The following is a 21,354-nucleotide window of genomic DNA, read 5'->3' as shown; positions in this document are numbered from 1 at the left end:
AAGTATGTGTCTGATCATTTTTTAACGGAGGGAAGCTTCTGATTCAATAAATTTTCATTTTCAAATGGTTATAAATCAAAAGAGTCTTTTGATAAATGTGGGAGGAACAATGACAATGAAAGAATGCGAAATCAAAGTATACGAAATTTATTAAGGCGTTGCGTTAGGCTAAGTTATTTGTTAAAGCTTTAACAAATTAGAATAAATTGTTGTTGTAGGAAAGGGGGCCATAACATATTCTGGTTTTGTTCTGTCCTACTTTCGAGTCTCCAGTCACAGCAACCTCCATGTGGTGAGACTCGGGCAATCGATGTAATTTTCGATTTCCAATCAGCTCTAAATCGGATAAACTTTCGTTCATTTTATAACTATTTCGAAATCGTTAATTACATAGAGCTAAAGGCTGTGAAGCAGGATTTTTTAAATAGTAAATAGACGCAAAAATAGACTTTGCAAGTCTGTTTTCAAGAATTCTATGGGGTAACATATTTTATTATTTGAAGAAAATAATTACTAGACAATTATTAGAGTGTAACAAGCTACATAGTTCGCCAGTGTGACTTGTTCCACATGCAGTTGTGCTAATTCTTTGATTGTGACGACAGCACTATCTTATCAGTGAGTCGTCAACTAATCAGAGCACGGAAAATTTCTGTATCGGCCCTCGCTATCGGATCGAGCTATAGTCTGGTGCTGGGCACGTGTGCAATCCGTTACTATAGTACTTCTTGGCATTGTTTAATTCAAAAGTTAGGGCGGGAGTTACGACTCTAGTCGACAAGTATACTCTGTGGCTTATGTATAGTATATGCAATTACATACGTAAATATATGCTTCTGTTTTTCCCGCTTGTTTATGTAATAAGCTGTTTATGAAGTGTTTAATTAACTTCGTTCGCCTTCGAAAAAAAGAGAATATATATTTTAAAAAACGAAGCGAAAGGTAGGAAATCATAGTATTAAGTGAAACATTGAAAGAGAACGTTTGAATTATTTACAATTTCTATAATGTCAGGCATGTGATTCAAAATGTAAATTAAAACAGCATTATAAAAATGCAGTATCATTGGTTTCAATTATATTTTAGTTGGCCACGCGAAATGTAAATGATGCTCATTATTTTATCCTAAACAAGTGTCAATGCAATTTCCGTAATTGTAATTAATATGGCATTTGCTTACATGCACAGAATTGCAATGTAATGTACGTTCATTTAATGTGAGAAAATTCGATTGTAAACTGTGTCTAGATGTTGGAAATTTCTTTTTAAAGTTTACGATTCGATGGAGGTTATATAAGCGACTTGATGTTTTTGTTTATAATATGGTAAAAAGATATATATAAAAAATCCGGACATCTTGTTGTACCATCAGGTCATAAAATAGTTGATTCCAATAGCTGTCATAAATAAGTGATAGGATATGTTTTCTTGGTGCAATGAAATCTCAAATTAACTCTTGAAAACATGAAAAATATAGGAAAATAAGTGGGTTTAATTGATTTTAATTGTCACTGCTTTTTTGAGAATTCACATCTAAGGATGATAGAGAGCACTGTCCTCAGTGAAAGCGATGAAGGAGAGATAAAATCAGATTTCGAAGAAAACTTTCAAGATGAACTACAAGATTTTCCTCATGTTCTGAAATTTATTAAACAAATGCGTGACCATATTAAGAAGCAGAACAAGAAAATCAATAAATTAAGAAATAAGCTAAATGAACAGGTAAAGCTAGGCCTCTTTCTTCTTGAAGCATATTTATTTAAATGCCACACATTTACTTATAGTTTTATTTTTGTAGAGGAATCAAAAGTTATTAAGAGAGAAAGTATTAATTGACTATGGAACTCAAACAAATCCTTTAGACTGCGAGAAAGAGTCCTATCTTTTACAGAATTATAATAGTGATGATAATAAAACAGCAGGTAGTATAGCAGACCAAATTAAAGAAGCAGCAGAGTCAGCTTTGTTACAAACTGGTTTTGTTTATGAAGAAACATCGGGTTTATATTACGATTACAATAGTGGATATTATTATGATGCAGTAAGTATTTGTTAAAATATGCTGTGGATATTTTCTTCAATAACATGTTTGATGGATTATTTGTACATTAAACTATGTAGAAACTTTATTACAGAAACAGGGTTTATATTATGATGGTAATACAGGAATATATTATTATTATGATGAAGCCAAAGGAACTTATCAATTTCATAGCCAAGCACAAGTATCTGCGAGCGATGCAGCTTCACATGTTCAAAGCAAGAAGGAGCAGAAAGCTAGAAAGGCGAACAAGGTTCAGATTTATTCCGCTATGTTTAAAACCTTATTAAAGGAAGATTAGTTGTAGAAAAACATTTTTTTTATTTCAGGTTTCCGATGACATACATGAGTTAATAAATGGCCTTTCAAACATATCAATTGAAAAATACAGGCGTCAAGCACTAGGTAACTATCCTATGCCTTTAATATGCACACATGTCTCTCTTGTAGGATGAGGGGAAAAAACGCAAACTTGCAAAAACGGAAGAACCTCTGGAAGATAAAGAACTTGAGGAGGGGGAGTGTTCAAGCAACGATAACGACAGCAATTCTAATGATATTACGCCCGAATTATGTACTAGTAGTGACAGTGAACGCGAGGAAGATCAAGGTTTATTTTTTATTTCTTTTGCAATTAAATTAGCATTGTGTACGTGATTTTTGTTCTCCTTGTTGATTGTATCATTGTGCAAAGCTATTTTTATTTGTTGTCATATTAAATAAGATTGTGATTTATAAATCAACTTTAACACTAGTTCTAGTGTGCATTTAACCGTCCGACTACTGAAGCTCGGCTTCTTGTGCCTGGGTCATTTTCCGCTCGCACTGATATTCTACTAATGCATATTCGCGGTCCTCTCTACTTATGCTCACTGTGACTCCAGCGCAGTAGACGGAGGGTTAAAAACCTTGTGTTGCTAATAAAAAAAAAAACAATGTAAATATAATGCATTTAGAATACACTGATATATAAAGTACTTGTTTCAGATTTAGCCAAGATATATCCACCATGCATGAGAATCATAGTTAAAGAAACCAATCTTCCTAAACTGAAAGTCGGAAGCCTCTTCGTCGTCGCATACACGGGTGGCTCGATTGGTCGCGAAGGCGATCATTCGGTGGTCATACCAGACATAAACGTTAGCAAAGTACGTAATCGTAGACGCAGATAATCGTGAAATAGATTCCGTGGAATCTCACTTTTTATCATCATTTTTTAGCATCATGCTCGATTGATGTACGATGAGAACAAAAAGATGTATCAAATCATAGATTCTGGATCGAGAAATGGCACGTTGTTGAACGGTAAAAGGCTGTCTGTAGCGAAACAAGAATCCGATTTCCACGAAGTGACGCACGGCTCCATTATACAAGTTGGAAGTACCAAATTGTTATGTCATATTCATAACGGCAATGAGACATGCGGTCACTGCGAGCCAGGGCTTGTCCAACAGTGTAGTAGCACGGAAGAGAATAAAACGTCCAAGAAGACGCTTCATAAACAGGAATTGAGGCGATTGAAGCACAAATTTGGCGTGGAGAAGGATAATGTCGCTGCTGCGAGCCAACTAGCTTCGGGGTATCAAGACAGAGCGCAAAGCAGGAGACAGTGTATTGGTTCATTGAACCACCATGCTAAAACACAACAAAGTTCCATGGACACGTGAGTTAAAATTTGATTATTCTTTGAAATATTTAAGTAATTTATAATTTCTATATTTTCACAAAGATGACTGATTTCTTTGATATTTATTTTACTTATGTTGTTAAATTTATTTATTAGTTTCAGGAGCTGTATTCTGAAAAATTTTGTAAGCTGCGTTTTAATTTGTTTATAGATCTATAGCTAAGGACAATAGAGGATTCAAAATATTATCAAAGATGGGCTGGACAGAGGGTCAATCACTGGGGAAGGAAGGCGATGGCCGCACTGAGCCGGTGAGTACCTCATCGCTCATTTTATGGTACCTTTTAAGCAGGTATCTTTGCTGTATAATATATTTACCATTAATTTTAGGAATAAGTATTTGATATTTTACTGAAAAAATACGTTACTTTTATACGAGAGTATAAAGGAAAGAATTATGATTATTTTGTTACATGCACTTATAATTATTTTTATTATGCAGATATGAAAGCCACTTATGTGATAGAACTATTATAATACATTCGTACGATCGTTGATTCGAAGGTAGGCAATCAAGAAATTTATAAAACAAATTATTTTGACGAATTAATTATTTTAGAGACTTCGGAAGATTGATATTTTATACAAGAGTTCCACAAGCTATAATAATTGAATTAATTCGGTAGTAGTAGTTGTATTTCTAATTTTCATCGTAAGTAGAATCGGCCAGCAATAGACAGGCACATTCCCCTATATTTTCTATATGTACAGTATTCTCCGGTTTAACATTCATCACAATGCACATAATATCCAACGCATTTTTAAGATATACTAAAAAATATTCTTATCACATGTTTACATTTTAAGTGTAACATCTAAAATAATTTTTAGATATTTGCCTATTTGAAGTTTCGAGAAAACAAGACTGCAATAAATGCATGAAGTCTGGTAGGATTTAAAAATAATCGGAACGCATAAAAAATATCCAGTTCATACATAACTAAACCCTTGTGCAAAGTCACCACCGATACAATTAGCCTACAGTTTCACATTTAATTATATACATACAATAAAATATTAATTCAAACAAGTTAATCTTTAGCACCAGATGGCGGAGTCTCTACCGTTCGAACTATTCTATCATCCACCATATATTCAGTTGTAGGAACATAAGTAGGACATTCCATAAGCCACAGAGAATGAGTTTGACGAAGGAGATTCCATTGTAAACGTTTCGCCGTATTTTGCAAACCAGCATATACAGCTATACAGACGTCCATTAGGAAAGCAGTTCGTTATCAACCCTCGGTGAAATCGGGAACTAGAATCAGGACACAGGAGACACGACGACTAAAAAAGAGAAACCGATTAACGATGAAAACTTCCAGAAACGAGGATACGTTTACGATCTGAACGTATGAGAATACATCTCGCGTGGGAGGAAAATTAGGAAGAAACCTCGAGAGCTCAGGATTCCCAGTCCCCTAATCTCTCGACGACAGAGAGGAACCCGTGGGGTTCGAGGGGAATACGGGGGGCACACGGTCGTTCCCGGACGAAAAGCGTTGACCCAATTGCCAATTCCAGGCATCCTCTGTCTATCAGACAGCGGGCAAAATGCTGGCAGGTCGCAGGCGTGTGCTCTATCGTCGCCGTGCGAATCAGGCTGACGTCAATCGGCAATTGCGTGCACGGGACACTGGTCGTTTCGCGTATCGCTGGGCTGGTTCGGTCGCATTCGGTTCAGCGTTGCGCGCAGCACGTGTGTCCAATGCAAAAGGTGTGCAGAGAGAGAGAGAGAGTGAGAGCCGAGTCGGCGTCGGCGGCCATTCATTAGTCGGACGGTCGGTGCGGTCGCGGCGCAGCAATTCACAGTCCAGACTGGTTGTTCGCCTTTTTCGCGCCGCGCTAAAAACTCCGGTCCTGTCCGGCCTATCTCTCTCCCGAGAGGGAGATCTCTCTTTCTTTTTCTCTTCCTCTCTTTCTTTCTCTATCTATCTATCTATCTATCTATTTGTCTGTCTCTGTCTGTCTGTCTCTCGCATCCCTGCTGGTACACGGTGCCCTCTCGTCCTCCCACGCGCGGCACCCTCATCCGACTGACCCGTCGGATTCACACGTGCACGATACACGTACACGCGCCTGCCGAAAAGCTAGACGGCTGGCTGCTGTTGATGCTGTCGGTGCTCTGGTGGCTGCTTACTCGTTCGGCCGCATCACATTTCGACGGCGACGAAACGAGCGCCGACGGCACGAGCAGAGCATTCGTATGATAACGAGCGTAACTCTGCGAGACATGAAACGGATTAGTAGAGGGGATCCGTCCAACGGGGGGGGGGGGGGGGGGGGGGGGGGGGGGGGGGGGGGGGGGGGTCAACGGGGGTGCGGACGGGTGGAAACGAAAACGGGAGCACAGTCGGGGAAGAGAGAGAGAGAGAGAGAGGAAGAGAAAACCGGGCGAGCGCGTCAGTCGGGAGGGGGACAAGAGAGGTGCCCCGGGGTAATGAATGCAAATGTATTGAAATCCAAATCATTATTTTGTCTAGACGCATCGTATGCTCTATTGCACGCTTCGCCCCGGCTTAAGGAGGGGGCACAGGAGCAGCGCGGACGGATTAAGGGACAGGCGGGGAAAGGGGACCGGTGTGTTTTTCCTCGTCTCTGTGTACCTTGAAGCGATGCTCTGCTAATTTACCTCCGTACCTTTATCCCTATGATGTCCGACGTTTCGCCTCTTTCTCTCTCTCTCTCTCTCTCTCTCTCTCTCTCTCTCTCTTTGCCGCTGTCTTTCTGACGCTTCTCTTTTCGCCTCGGACGAATTTGTCTGCCCACCCCCGTTCCACGGTTTTCATCTCCTCCCCGCTTAAACATAACCCGACGCTTGTCTTCGACCCTCGCGGTTTCGTCGCGGTGTTGCTGGGCACTGTGAATCGATGGGAGTTCGGGGAAAATTCTGTTTAGGCCTTTTGTCAACCCTTCATCGCGTACCATTTATGACAAAATTTATTTCTAATGTTTTATAGCTTTGAGAGCTGAGCAGAGGTGAAATTTGTATGTGGGTTCTGTATATGGGAACATTGTACTTGAGACAGGCACCGATAGATGCCATTAGTTGTTCGTTAATTATGAGATGTTGTAGAATTTAAATATCGCGGTCGTGTTACGAGAAATGCGGGTAAAGAATGCATTTTCAAGCGTTATAACGTTAAATATTAAAAAGGTCGAATTTGATATCTGCGATGAAGACATTTTCTTCATATGAAATAGGGGAACATGATTTACAATTACTGTGAGCTTCGCTATAGTATCTGTTAAGGACAAATTAAAAAAGAGGCGACACTTTGAAATTTGCTAGTCGATTTTTCCTATCGATTTATCAATGTTAAAGAAATGTGAAAAATAAAGATTGTTGGTCGTTCTTAAGATTCTAAACTTTGAAAGGAATTGGTCAAGTTGATTATGAGAAGTTATAAATATCGTTTTGGAAACCATAAGGTCTAGAAAATTATTTAAAGTTTCATATGTCAATGATCATAATTACAAATATCATAATTTTAATCAGCTGTCACTATCTTGCTTTTAAGAATTGAAATTATAATTTCCACCAGCTGCAACAATCTTCAATTATAATTACGAGTCAGTCTCGTGACGAATATTCCACAAATAATTTTATAAATATTCCAATCATTCCTTTTAAATCAAAATAAAATTGGAATCTCCATAAAAATTTAAGAATAAAAATAAATAAATAAAATCAGTAGATAAAGATTCTCTTATTTCATCAAGGAAATTATCAAAGACGATAACATACTGATAAAATAAATCAAGGGGTTAATTCAAATAATTCGGGGATAAAGTTTCGCGAGCGTAGCACCCGATTCGACAAGAAAATCTAAAAGTCGATATTTTCAAAGATTCCCCGGTAGAATGGCCCCTTAAACATGTTTCCTACCCCAACTTCGAGGATCGTTTTACGAGGTTCCGTGAAACTCGCGTGCAACTCGAGTCCGCGGGCGGCTCTCCCTCCGTCCATTCCATTGAAAAGAATTCACGAGAGCAAGTGAAGAAATCCAAGAGACCGAGTGAAAATTTATTATAATACGAGGAGCGAGCGTCGAACGAAAAAACCGTCCGGCCGAGTCCTTCTCCCCCGCGTCTCTTCGGTCGTTTTACATCGCAGCCGGCAATCACAATTTTATATCGGCCCTTTGTTTTTTACGCGACGCAAGCTCTTTGTCGGACGCGCGTCGCCCACATCGTAAAGTGGAAATACACTCGCGGGACACGGCGGAAAGCCGAACGGGGACGGAAAAGGGACGTTCCTGTAACCAAGACGAGAAAGAGAGAGAGAAAGGGTGAAGAGAAGAGAGTAGAGGAAGAGAAGATAGCAGAGGAAGAAAAGAGAGAAGAGGAAGGGATATAGAAAGTGAGATAAAGAGAGAGAGAGAGAGAGATAGGGTGAGAGAGTCCGCGTTCAATTCGAGAGTCCGTAAACCAGACATTGTAAAGCCCTCGAATGGCGATTGCCAGTAAACCGCGAGGACCCGATAAAGTATAAAATTGTCGCGAGTACTGCGAAAGTGCCGTTAGCAGGTGTAGGTGGTACGTGTCCTATCTGACCGAATGAAATCTCGGGCAGGTTCATTTATTTGAGTGCTCCGTCGTAAGGTGAGCGTTTTCCTTTTTTCTTTCCTCTTTTCTTTTTATTATCGTCCTGTCCGGGACGCAAGATTTATCGCCTAATAATAAGCGTTTCCCGATTGAATCGTAAGTTTCGCTCGCTCGGAACTTTGAAAGATTAATTAGCTTCCAGCAATCTCTCTGCTTGACATGTGGCGAACCGAAACTACTCGTAGGCGGCGAAACTTTCCACGAGCGACGGTGATTGGAGAAAATTCTCCTACGGAAAAAATATCGCCGGTCTGTGTCTCGCGGCTTTTCAAATTATTGCTACGGGAAATTGAGATGATTTATGTAACGTACAGTGATTTATTTCTTTTATTTATAGGCGGAGTAGAGGTTTTTACTTGTGGTTCTATGAAGTTAATTTTAATACTTTTTGTTGTGTTCGACGAATTTAGAAGGGGAGCTGTTAAGGAAGATGTTTCTGGTTGATAAGCTCTTCGCTTTATTTTTATTTTATATTATTTTTAATAATGTTAGTCTGTGGAGTTTGATGAAATAATTAGATAATATTGTACGAATATTCCAGGAATATTATCTAATTTTATGGTAATATAGCTAGTATAATAGGTTCAATAAATTATGATAAAAATGAATTTCAAAAAATTAAAGAAGGCGTCAAGGTACGGATTTTGAGATTTCTCACAGTTTCTGGTCGAAACTCGTAGAAATATATAAAAGGCATTTCTTTAATTTTTGTTATAGGTTCAGATAAGAAATTTTAAAAGACGAGAGTTTGTTTTATCATTCTTTTATTTCAGGTAATAACAATATTGTGTGAATATGTATAATTCATGCATCATTACGTTAAACTAATACCCTGTAGCATAGATACATATGCTATTGCTATTGTTAAGTATTAGTTTAACTCTTTGCCAAAAAATTAACTTCAAAATCAATGCTATCAATGTTTAATACCGCCTTTCCGCGATTTATGCAATTTTTCTATCTCTCGAAAATGCAATTTTTCTTTTGTGATCGATGCAATTTTTCTATCGCGTTCAATGCAATTTTTCTATTGCAATCAATGCAATTTTTCCATCGCTATAGATGCAATTTTATCATCGCGATCAATGCAATCTTTCTATCGCACGAAGACGCGCAGCAGTCGGGCTGTCAAATTTTGACGAGCACGTTGCACGCCCGCAGTTCATTTTCTTTATCACTTATGAGCAACGACGGCCGCAATTCAGCCAGAGCTGTAAAGTTTTCCCCCTCGGCGCAATCAATGCATTGGTCGCGGAGCGCGGCCCCTTGTAAGGCACTCTTAGAATGCATTCGGAAACTGCAACAATTTCGTTTTATGGACTTTCTCGTCTACCGCACTATACAACCCCGCGGACCATTTCACGGATACACATCGGCGTGAGCACATCCACGGTAGTGCCTTTTACGATTTACGTTCATTTCCATACTGCATCTGCCTGCCCTTTACACCGCCACCGGGAAAAACTTGACTGATTAATGACATAATAAATAATCCAACGCGCGGCGGCACCCCTCGGCGGAATGAGGATTCGTGCTTCCATAAAATCTCCTACCGGGACGAGCTCTCTCTCTCTCTCTCTCTCTCTCTCTCTCTCTCTCTCTCTCTCTCTCTACGATCGCGCTTTGAAAAGTTGAAACACCTTGCGCGACTGTAAATTAAAAACTTCTCGAGGGAAAGCGCGCAGCTAGAATCTCTCTCTTAGTATAAATCCTCGCTTTCGATCATTGAAATTGTAAATTAATTTATCGTTGATTTGTTATATTTTGTAGATATTTGTTTTGCGACTGGTGCATATTACGCGTTGAAAATTTGATAAACGGATTGAATAATAATTTAAATTAGAGCAAAGGAATATTTAGAGTGATATTTTCCTCTGATTTTTACGTTCATTAAATCTTTGTACCTTGGGTGGTGATTCTGTGGCATTGTTAACAATTGTTATAGCCAAAATAATTTCTATATTATTAATATTCTTTAAATGAGTCACAAGGCTAAATTTTGTTTGTATAAAATGCACTTTGTTATGTAAAATATAATAAGAAAGGTATTGTAAGTTCGAAGAATTATTTTGGATTTCGAGTTAAAATGGTTGCGAGTGCAAAGGGTTAAGTAATTAAGGAATTATGCGCTGTTTGTGATACTTATTGATGAAGGAGGCTTCTGTTATTGTTTGTGACGGTTTATTCACTTTTTATTATCCACTTTGTTCCTCCAAAAGCCGATTGTCTAATTAAACCAGATAAGGGTAGTTTAACCCCCCTTGCACTATGATTTTTTTACGCAGTGTTAATTAACACTTATCGTACTTAATAATTTCCGTAATAAGACCAGACAATTTCTGTTCCTTGTACTGTCTTTAATTGCGTTTATTTCTATCTCTTGATAACAAAAGGATTAAATTTAATTTCGATTTGAAAGAAATAAACTTGCACTCCGGTTGCTGGATTGGCACATCAATCATAATCACGTTTTAATCATTTCTATATGATCATAGCTTCAATTTAAAAAATTGTTTAAATTGTAAAGCAATAAAAAAAAATAAAAATACTATAAGTCAGAAAAATTATTTTAAATTTGCAGTTAAAATAGCTTTTTCGAGTACAAAGTATTAATAATGTTTATATCTGGTAGATCATACGTGAAATCTTTATCACTGGCTCGCATTATTACAGTGCAAAAGGGGTTAATAAGAAACGTGGGAGTAACAAAGAAACTCTCGCACCATTTCCGTTGCGTTCGTAACAGTGTTTCGATTCCGTTGAAGTTTTATCGGCGCTGATTCGGCAACGGTCGTGTTAAAATTTCCATTTTATCGCCCGACTGCAGACGTTTATGCAAATCCAGGTATTTATGGACTTGTTTACATCAACTGCACTCAAACGGAAGTTTTGCTTGATGCACTACACGGTTCCTTAACTGACATCCTACCGGGAGATTAAATTCCATCGCGCGTTCCTCCCGTCCGTTCATAATTAAACGGCACGAAATATGTCGCGCACTCTGTTACAAATTACAAATCTGATATGTATAAGCTGACTGCCGATTTTCTGCATTTACGATGGAAATTTGTGCATCGAGTGCAAAACATGATACTATGTATTTAAACAGCTTATAAACTCATGCTGAACGCGTTGAAATTGTAGGAACAGAAACTGACGCGTTGCAATTAATAAAGACAATTATTATTATTTATATCTATTATTATGTATATTTATCTCTATTTATATTTATTATTGTGTATACTTATTTTTATTTATATTTATTATTGGTAGTTTTAAATAGTGCTAATTATAGCATATTTTAGAGGTCATAATTGATTTGAATTCGGTGTTGAGATATTAATATTCTGCCGAAGGTATTTGACCGATGATTTTCTGGATTATTATAGCTTAAATAAAAACGACAATTATTCCAAAATTATTAAAACTTAGGTAGCATCAGTATATTTGTAAAAATACTTCTTATTTTGATATTATCGACTATGTTAATTAATTCTATTACAAGATTAGATTGGACATTGATATCATACATTATCGTACATTACAATTTCTAAATATTACAAGTACAAGAGCAGTATTAAAAATTATTATCATTAACTTTTCTGCCTGAATCGATTAGCGTCCTCGGTAAGAGGTATTTCCATACCGTGCCGGTAATTTTTAATGATCTCATGTGCACACATAACCTGATCAATTCTGCAATATTACTATAATACAATTAATATCTCCAAATAATTGCGTAGACGGAAAGTAATTCGAACGATGCGAAACTCCAGATACTAAAACCGGCGACTAAGCCAGCGCCCTAGTCTCCTCCGTCTCAGCACCAAACAGTCTAGACAGGGGCCGAGTGTGTTTTGATTCTCGCCACGTCCGATAGCGAGCCGAAAAAAGGTCGTAGTCGCACAAAAGTGAATCGTAGGTCTTGGACTCTCGCGGTTCCCCCGGGTCTCTTCTTCTTCTGTTGTCTGTCCGCCAAAACCTGTTGCTGGTCGTCCTGCTCTCGCACCGCGCCTCCTATTCATCCGCCCGGGGGCCCCCTTTTCCTTTCGGCGAAAGCAAAAATAGTGATAAGGGAAGAAAAAGCGGCGGGGGGAACGGTGCGCGCGCGTTCAGAGGCCGCCGCGTCCACCGGCACGGCGAGGACGGAGGAACACCTTCGGGGTTCGCAGGGAGAAAAGAAAACACGGAGTCGAAAGCGGTCGCGCGGCTCACCGGTGCTTTTGAAACGTGACTCTGACCGCGAAAAAGTCTCAATTTCTATGGTTTTTTGTTAGCTAACGCTTCGTTGTTTTTATGTTTTTAAACTCTCCAGACGTTTGACCGTTGTTTGCTTATGGCGATTATTCGTAGTATGCTATGACGCTGGTTTAAAGCGATTTTAGGCATTTCATTTTCTAATTCATTATTTTGGTTATTTATTGATTTGTACAGTTTTTACGGTAATAGATTTTTTATTTGATTAATTGCTAAGAAATTAAGTATATAATGAGTTTGATTTCTATAATGAAATGCACAGTGTTTAAAGCAATTTTGCACATTTATTTCCTCATTTATTATTTTCGTATTAGTAATTTCAAATCGTTCTTACGGTACAACATTTTTTATTTGATCAATTGCTAAGGATTTGAGTATGTAAAAGCGCAAGGGGTTTAGCTTTGTACACTGATATGCACAGTGTTTTTGAGTTTGAAGAATAGTATATGCCTGTCGATACTCGTAGTAGGTGATTTTTATAGTGAATATAAATTATGAATGTCAGGAATTTGTTTAGAGAAAGGATACCTTTCTTTTAGGTTTACCGAGAAGTAAATTAACTGAGAAGTTTTGTCTCTCCTTGTAACGCGAGACTATTTCTTTAATTTCCGTGAAAATCAAGTGCCAGTTTTATCAAGAATTTCTATAATTTCATATTAACCACAATCACCGGTCACACTCATTAAGTCTAGCTATTTAATTAATGCTGTTGCAATATTTATTAATCTATTACGATAACTATAACACACAATACTAGTTCTTTAAAAAATATATAACAATGGCATATCAGAAAATAAATCAAGTTAACATAAAGGACATTTCTTGACTACAGTCTAGGTAATTTAAATATTGCGGCATTCTTACATAGATTACAGAAGCACTATAGACCGATTAAACGATAAAAATTATATACATATAGTATAGATATACATACACATAGCATATAAATTTTGAATATCCGAAGAGTTGTCAATAAATGTGTTGGAAAGCTCGTCGAAAGTCGACGTTTAAAAAAATTAAATTTTGGGACAGGAGAAACGGGTTCTGCGGGGCCCACTGTGCGCCGCGAGGGACCGATGATGGCGGGGGCGTACGGTGGGGCCCGGAGGGGAGGGGGAGAGGGCAGGGTTCTCGAGCGGAAGTTGTGTACGAAGTCTGTACGTGTGTAGTCCTGCCGCAGGTGGTACGATGGAACGCAAGGTCGTTTCGATATTATGTAATGCAGAGAGGCAAGAGAGCCGTGCGCGCGCGCAAGGATACCGGGCAAAAGGATCAGCTCTCGACCTCCCTCGGTTGCCCCGGAGGGGCCCCATTGTCTTTGGAATTCGGGGCACAACGCGGCGCTGGGTAGATCGTCATCAAAAACCGAGAAAAAAGGCGGGCCGCGCGCCTCGGGAATGCCGAGGATACGTTTACTTCTCTTTCGTCTTACGGGGGATTTTCTTGACTTGTTGCGGGGGCCCCGCTTAAGGTTGTTTATCCTTGGGGCCCACCCGATTAACCCTCTTAAGAGCCTGTTAGCGGGATACGCTGGTATTTGTTACGAGATATTTAAAGCGCACACGCGCTCCGAGGGGGGGGGGGAGACACCGAGGGGGGTAAAGTCTCTACTTTAAGATGTACTAACTGATTTTTACTATAGACCTGAAAAATATTGAAAAATATTGAAAATCGTGGGTGAAGCGATGCCTCTTGGACTCGAAATATTGTTAAAGTTTGAACTATCGTAACTCTGTTAAAAAGAACCGCACAATAATGAAAATTAGCGTGTTTTGTAGAGCAAAGTCTCCTCTTTAGTTTTCCCTGGTCGTTTGTTAACTTGTCGCTTTGGGAGCACCGGTAACGTTCGGAAAGCCAGGAGGCCAAAATCGGCCCGTGGAGTCCGATTTCAATAGGCTGTAATTTATATATTCATCTTCAAGATGCTGTAACTTTTTTTCCAAAAATGGTAAAACAATGGGGCTTAGCAGGTTTTAAAGGGTGAAGTCTCTACTTTGAGATGTACTAACTGATTTTTACTATGACGACGGATCCCGCAACACTGAAAAACTGCCGATACCTAGGCCGAACGTCGCTCGGAAATCTTTAACCCCTTCGTCTACGAGTTTAACCCCGTGCAATACCTTTATCTTTGCAGTTACAATGATTAAATAATTTTCGATTAGAATAATTTCTTGGATGGGAAATAAAATTAATATTTATATTGTGCTTATAATTATTTCAGCGCTTAGCTCTTTGCACTCGATGCCATTTTAACTATAATTCTAAAGTAACATTTCTGACATCTAGCATTTCCATTTTATTAGGTAAAGAGCTTATGTTCAATTGAAATTGAATCTTGTAACTCATACAGAAACAGTTACACTTTTAAGAATGTTTTAAATGTAAGTTTTTATAATAGAAATATTATTTTGGAACGTGATGTAACAGTTGCAGTGGTGCCTCAGAGTCACCACTCGAGTGCAAAGGGTTAAATATTAGTGGCAAAAAGACAGATATTAGAGCAGAAAGTAGAGCAGAATAGAGTGGAATTGGAGTGGAATACAATATAATAATATAGAACAGAATAAATTAGAGCATACTCTCGAGATCACACATACCATAAAAACCTCATGGTACACCCTAATATTAACACTCCCCAATCTGCATTGCTGCTTCATGCACATTTGACATTAATAAGTGATTCATCAGAATCTCTTAATATACCTTAATAATTTTACCATATTTTGATTTGATTTCTCGTTTCATTTCAATAGAAAACTTCAGAGAACAAATGCATTTCTTAATACATTCTGCTGTGTAATAAGTTAATTCCCCGTAATCACTAATCAACTTTAATGTCAAGATTATGTCAAGGTTGTGTCAATCAATGTCCCTCGAGAGGGAACATCCGAGCGACACGGAAGAATTACAATGCCCCCCTGAAAGGGGACAGCAGAGTGCAAAGGGTTAAACATTATCCAAAAGAGAGCTCCGTTTATTCGAACAAAAATTTCTGGCATGACTTAACCCTTTGCACGCGAAGCCATTTTAACTGTACATTTGAAATCATTTTCCTAGCTCATAGTATTCTCATTGTATGCAACAAAGTGCACGTTTATGCATACGAAATTGATTCTTGTGGTTCGTAACAACAGTTTCACTATTTAACAATTTTTAATCTAAGTAATTAATTTTTTAAACCTAATAATTGAACTGGGGCGCGATAGAACAATTATAGTGGTGCCTTAGAGTCATTACTCGAGTGCAAAGGGTTAACGCTTCTAACTCCGAATCTAAAATAGTTTTGGACGACTTGCGGTGTCTAGCAAAAATATTTTTATTAAACATTATATAAGAGTCTTGATTATATAAGAATCTCGAGTGGTGCCTCAGAGTCATTGCTCGAGTGCAAAGGGTTAAAAGCCACCCTTACATGAAGTTGGATGAAAGATCGGTCAAAATAAGGATATTCTCGCCTTAAGGTAGAACTAAGGGTACAGTGTTTTATTTTTCATGGAGATCGGTATTTATATCGTTGTCTAGCCTATGGAATTTGTATGAAGTAAAGGACCTGCAGCGATGCGGTCTTGTCCTGGAAAATATGTGTTTTGTTGATCACTCGACAAATCGAGTGATTTGAAAATTGAATAATTCGAAAGTTAAATAGCTGGAAAATTAAATTTGTCAGACGAGTCGTGGCGTCATAGGAAGTACGGTTTTTGGTGCAAAGGGTGTGTGTTGTCCGTCGCACCATACCCGAAGGATAATACCAGGAAAATATCACGGTCGAACGATGTATCCAGTCTTCGTTATCCTCTCCATAACGCATCCGGCCAGGCGAGAGCGAACGATCTCGACTCGAAACAATTGAAAGTTCTCTCGGGCCGGGCAAGATGACGTTTTCTTATCGAAGCCCGCCGGCATAAACCCGTACTCGCCCGGACCGCGTCCCATCGGATCGGTAAAAGTTTCTTCGTGGAACGACGCGCGACGGGTTCGTCGCATCGGATCCCGAGATCGGCCGACGGTGTTCGCCTCTCGCGTCCACGATCTGCGAATCGTTTCCACGCTGGTTCGTACGTTATCGTCGCTTGTCTATCGTGTTTCCACATCGGGGGACGCCCATCCGTGGAAATATTCGTCCACACGTGTGTGCCCGAGAGGGCTCTCTCTCTCCTCCGAAGCTCCGGCCGCTCGTTGCCGCCGCGCGGAGATCGGCGACTGCCGCGGACTGGTCGACGGCGTGCTGTCGTCGCGTCAGTCACGGTTGAACGGCACAAAGTTATGCGAAAAAATTTCCAATCTTTATCTACGATCTTCGTTCATCGCTATGCTGGTTTATGCAGATACGCGCGCGCGCGCGCGCGCGCGGACCGATTCTCGCCGGTTCTGATCGGGGGGGCCCCGGCCTTCTTCTCCGTCGGGCTCTGCCGGGACTCTTGTCTTCTTCGTGATCCCTCCTCAGGGGCCCTCGCGCCTTCTTCGTTCTCGTCGGATAGGGTTGTACGATGCACGACGAAGTTCTAAGACACCTTGGAAATTACCGGAAGTAGACAGTGGCGCGCGAAACTACCCCGGAGAGGTTTTACACATTTTTTCGACGGTCTAGGGAAATATTCTGGTATTTTTATTAACCGTTTATGGTTCGTTGGTTTTATTGCGGAAACAGTTGACGGTTTTTGAAGCTTTTATTGTGCGATGGATAGATCGTGTGTCTTTATTTGTCTCGTTGGAAGGAGTTATTAATTCTTTTAGTGATGGACAATTTATCGTCGCTTGCAATACTTGCGAAAAGTGCCAGAGACGATAATATTGTTCCGCATACAACAGCGCCTTACTGTTTGCGGGAGAACTATATCGCGAAATAATTTTATAAAACTATTATTATATATATTATTTATGAAACTTCTCTTTTTTCCGTAATACGTTAGTTTTTGAATTATATAAATATCATTTTTGGTTTGGTTTTTATGAGCTTTTTCCTTAGCAAATTCGTCTGATTATCTTCGCACAAGCACACGTTTTTCGCCTGGTTCTGAAAGGGTTAATATAACAATATTGTGTATTATAGATATTTATATTGATACATATCTATACTATATCCTCTAGGTAGATTATTATTATAGATATTATTATATTCTCTAGTTAGGTTATTATTATAGATATTATTGTATTCTGCAATTAGGTTATTATTTTCGTATCTTTCTATTTGCTAAAATAGAAAGATTCTTTAAAATGAAAGGAACATAGTGTTATTGTTACACTGTAGGTTTGATGCACTCGTGGCAAACATATGTAGTTTAAAAAGACGTATAAATAATTTGGTAACATCGTCACGCTGTTTTCTATTTATCAAAATCATTAGAAGAAATAATTTATTCTTATTCAGCTTATATTTCTTACTACCCTCTTGGAACATCTTTATCTCGCATAAAGGTACGCTGTATAATTATAATATCAGATTTGACAGATTAACCAAAAATCAGGGAATATATCCAAATTTATCCAAGTAATTATAACAAAGTTAACATAGGTTTATATTAATTCATATGAAAGATATTAACCCTGCCATTTAAATCAAAGAATCACAGTGACAAATGAAGAATATTAACCCTGTCATTTAAATAACATAATCATAGTGACAAAGATCAGATTTTCCTCACTGTGACAGGATATCATATTACTAGGTATTATATTCTCAAATAACATGTATATTATTAAGTAACCAAATTATTTATTAACAGAAATTATTAACCCTGTCATTTAAATCACAAAATCATAGTGACATAGATCAAAGTTTCCTCACCGTGAGAAAATATTATATCACCAGGTATTATATTCTCAAATAACCTTCATATTATTAAGTAACCAAATTGATTATTAACATAATTTATAATTACATTAATTTATCCTAGCTCATTGGTACATATAACGTTTTCACAAATAATTCTCAAAAAACCAAAGCGACACAATAGCTTTTAATTTCACCTAGAAACAAAGAAAATAAAAATAACAAATAGCCGTGTTGGCAGACGCGCACGAAGGGTTAAAACAGGAATTTGAATAAACGTGTCTCGGAACTCGTTCGCCGGTTCGAACGAGCCAGAACAGTAAGAAAATTAGTCGCGAGCTTGAACGAGCCCAGCTCTCTCGCCGACTATAAAATACAGCCGTGAATTTTTATAACCAGTCGCGATCTAGGCAATTCTTCGCATAAACGGATCATCGTTCCCTCCGCAGCAGCGCCTCTCTCTCTCTCTCTCTCTCTCTCTCTCCGTGCTCTCTCTCGCCTCTTGGATATATTCTCGTTCACGTATTCGGATACTTTCATTACGCCGACTAATAACCCGCGGACGTAGGCCCCGATGCGCAGATAAGCCCTTGAGAAGGACGGAAAAATGGCGGCGAGGGTAGAGCGAGAGAGAGAGAAGGGGCCTCCGCGCGATTATAAGTCACAATCGTGCGCAATTAATACATCAGCCGCGGATAGATTAAAAGTATAAAGCCCACGGCCGGGTCCGTAATGTTATTATCCGGTAATGGCAAAGATCACCGGCGATAAATGGCGATCGTGTTCCCCGGTAATGTAATCGTTCCCCGGCTGTTTTTCTCTTGCGCCCTGGCCAAACCCTTCCCCTCTCTGCGCTACGACGGTTCGGTTATTACTAGATTATTACGGCGTTATTGCTCCTTTCGAGAGCCGGGGCCCGTTCCGATAGACGTTGCGCTAGATCAACGTCCCGAGTATTTATTCTGAGATAACGATGATGTATTTATGGGGGAACATTCGAGACATGAACGGGCAAATTTGCCGGCCAACGGCAGCCGGATTTCTGCGGCGTATTCTATACTTTCTACCGTAATTATGCCGCAGATGTTTGGTGTTCGCTTTTTATATTAATTATGGATGTTGGGAGACGGTTTTTTGGTTGGGGCTTTACGGAGAAGTTTATTTCGAGCACGGTGTTTGATTAAAGTAAGAATTGTCTGAGTCGATTGGAAATTTAGGTTAATTAACATATTTTTCCGCGTGACAGAGATTCGTCATTTTGCAAGTAATTATTAATTACAAAATGATGAAAATTCGTCGTTTCTGTATTATAGAAAATAGAGTCTTGTGTACGTTGGATTCTAAGTAAATTAAATTCTAATTTTTACCAAACGAAGATTATTTTAACCATAGATGGAATAATGACTATAATAGTATAATAACTATTACTGAAAAATGTACGACTTTAACAAGTTATGTCGTTTTCATGTGGACCATATTATTTCTACAGATAGTGCCACAAGATGGCGGCATTTCGTGAATAGCGGTGCAACAAATTACCAGACGAATATGTGTTGATTCGAAAAATGTATGTTGCAATTATGTTTTATGCATTTAGGTTTCTTATTTAAATGCGACAATTTTATAAAATATAGTATTTATTAGAGAATTGAAATTAGAAATGAAAACAAGAATTAGAAATTGAAAATTGAAATTAGAAATGAAATGGAGAATTAAAATTGAGAATTCGAAATTTGAATTAAAAGGATAAATTCAGTGAAATTTTGAAAGAATATATCATAATTATATTGTTAAGCAAATTTATTCTGTTTCTGTTATTAAGAATATAATCGTACTATTAAAAAAGTGTATCATACTTACTGTACGATAAGAAATGGCAACATTTTGTGTTGGTATATATGATATACGTAATTCTTATGTTATTTTTATATGGTAATTATAATTATATAATATGCGATTATGTAATAACTATTATATAGTGCTTATATAATTATCTTATGTAATTATAGACTTAAATAATAATTCTTATATAATTATCTTGTAGAATTACGTATTAATTCTTATAAGATAATAGAATTATAAAAGAACTATATAAGAATTGTGCAATAACTATATAAAAATTATACAATAATTACTTAAGAATTATACAACAATCACATAAGAATTATACAATAATCACATAAGAATTATACAATAATCGAAGAACAATTCTAAAATAATCTGACGCTCCTTTCTCGAGAAACATTTAAATAACTATACACACACGATAAATCTAAATTCTCTTATTCTTAGAAATTATCGCAATCGCGAAGCTTCTAATCAACAAAATGATACGTCAACGGGTTAAACAAATTCCGCGTTACTACATCTATGATCAAAAACGAAATCCTCCGTACGGCGAAATGCACTTTACGAAAACTACTAAATTTTCAATAGCGTCGAGATCGATTCGCATTGATGGGGTTAATGAAGGTTCCACGCGCAAAGTATTTATCGACGGGCGCGCGCTCGCTTCCGCTTGAATTTCAACGAGCTAATTACGCGATTGAATTTTGATACAAACTTCGAACAACCGAGACCCTTCGTAACTGGGTCCACGGCGGGCATAATTGAAAAAAGCTGCTGCGCTAAGAGTCCGCGGAGCGCGGAGTTTGATCGATGATTGGCGGAGATAAAGGACGCTTTGAAATGTGATTTTATACCGGAGGGCCTTTTAAAACGATGAGCGAAAGCACCGCGACGCCCGATCGCTTACCGTGATTTATACGTCAATGCCGTGTCTCTCCCGGGCCCCCTATGAAATTATGAAAATTATGGGACAAAATTTTTAACGCGGGTCCTCGGTGCTTTAATTCGACACGCTTGCATACGTAATGCCCCCGCCCTCTGCTACCCGTCAGGCCGCCATGTTTGCAAAACCGAAGAAGACCGCGCGCGTAATTGCGTCTTTTTCGCGTGCGGTTCCCGGAGCGCGCGCGCGCGCGC

The 21,354-nt window shown here is 38.5% G+C and overlaps 1 protein-coding gene across 3 annotated transcripts in view; it reads left to right on the top strand.

Moving 5' to 3' along the window:
* The first annotated feature begins 803 nt into the window (after nucleotides 1-803).
* Nucleotides 804-21,354, top strand: part of LOC144469883 (angiogenic factor with G patch and FHA domains 1) — a 52,960-nt gene continuing 32,409 nt past the window's right edge. The window contains exons 1-8 of one of the 3 annotated variants that reach the window (XM_078180591.1): nucleotides 804-942; nucleotides 1,525-1,722; nucleotides 1,799-2,041; nucleotides 2,136-2,294; nucleotides 2,492-2,651; nucleotides 3,029-3,189; nucleotides 3,262-3,704; nucleotides 3,880-3,979. In XM_078180591.1, coding sequence (XP_078036717.1) covers nucleotides 1,540-1,722; nucleotides 1,799-2,041; nucleotides 2,136-2,294; nucleotides 2,492-2,651; nucleotides 3,029-3,189; nucleotides 3,262-3,704; nucleotides 3,880-3,979 — 1,449 coding nt within the window. In that variant the 5' untranslated portion in view covers nucleotides 804-942; nucleotides 1,525-1,539. Of the gene's footprint in view, nucleotides 943-970; nucleotides 1,102-1,151; nucleotides 1,723-1,798; nucleotides 2,042-2,135; nucleotides 2,295-2,491; nucleotides 2,652-3,028; nucleotides 3,190-3,261; nucleotides 3,705-3,879; nucleotides 3,980-21,354 lie in introns of those variants that run through there. The other 2 variants (XM_078180609.1, XM_078180600.1) reach the window with 2 other exon arrangements.

The sequence above is a fragment of the Augochlora pura genome, chromosome 1, assembly GCF_028453695.1.
Source record: "Augochlora pura isolate Apur16 chromosome 1, APUR_v2.2.1, whole genome shotgun sequence".
Taxonomy (NCBI): domain Eukaryota; kingdom Metazoa; phylum Arthropoda; class Insecta; order Hymenoptera; family Halictidae; genus Augochlora; species Augochlora pura.
Note: the sequence above shows the minus strand (reverse complement) of the source record. Positions and strands in the feature narration are given on the sequence as shown.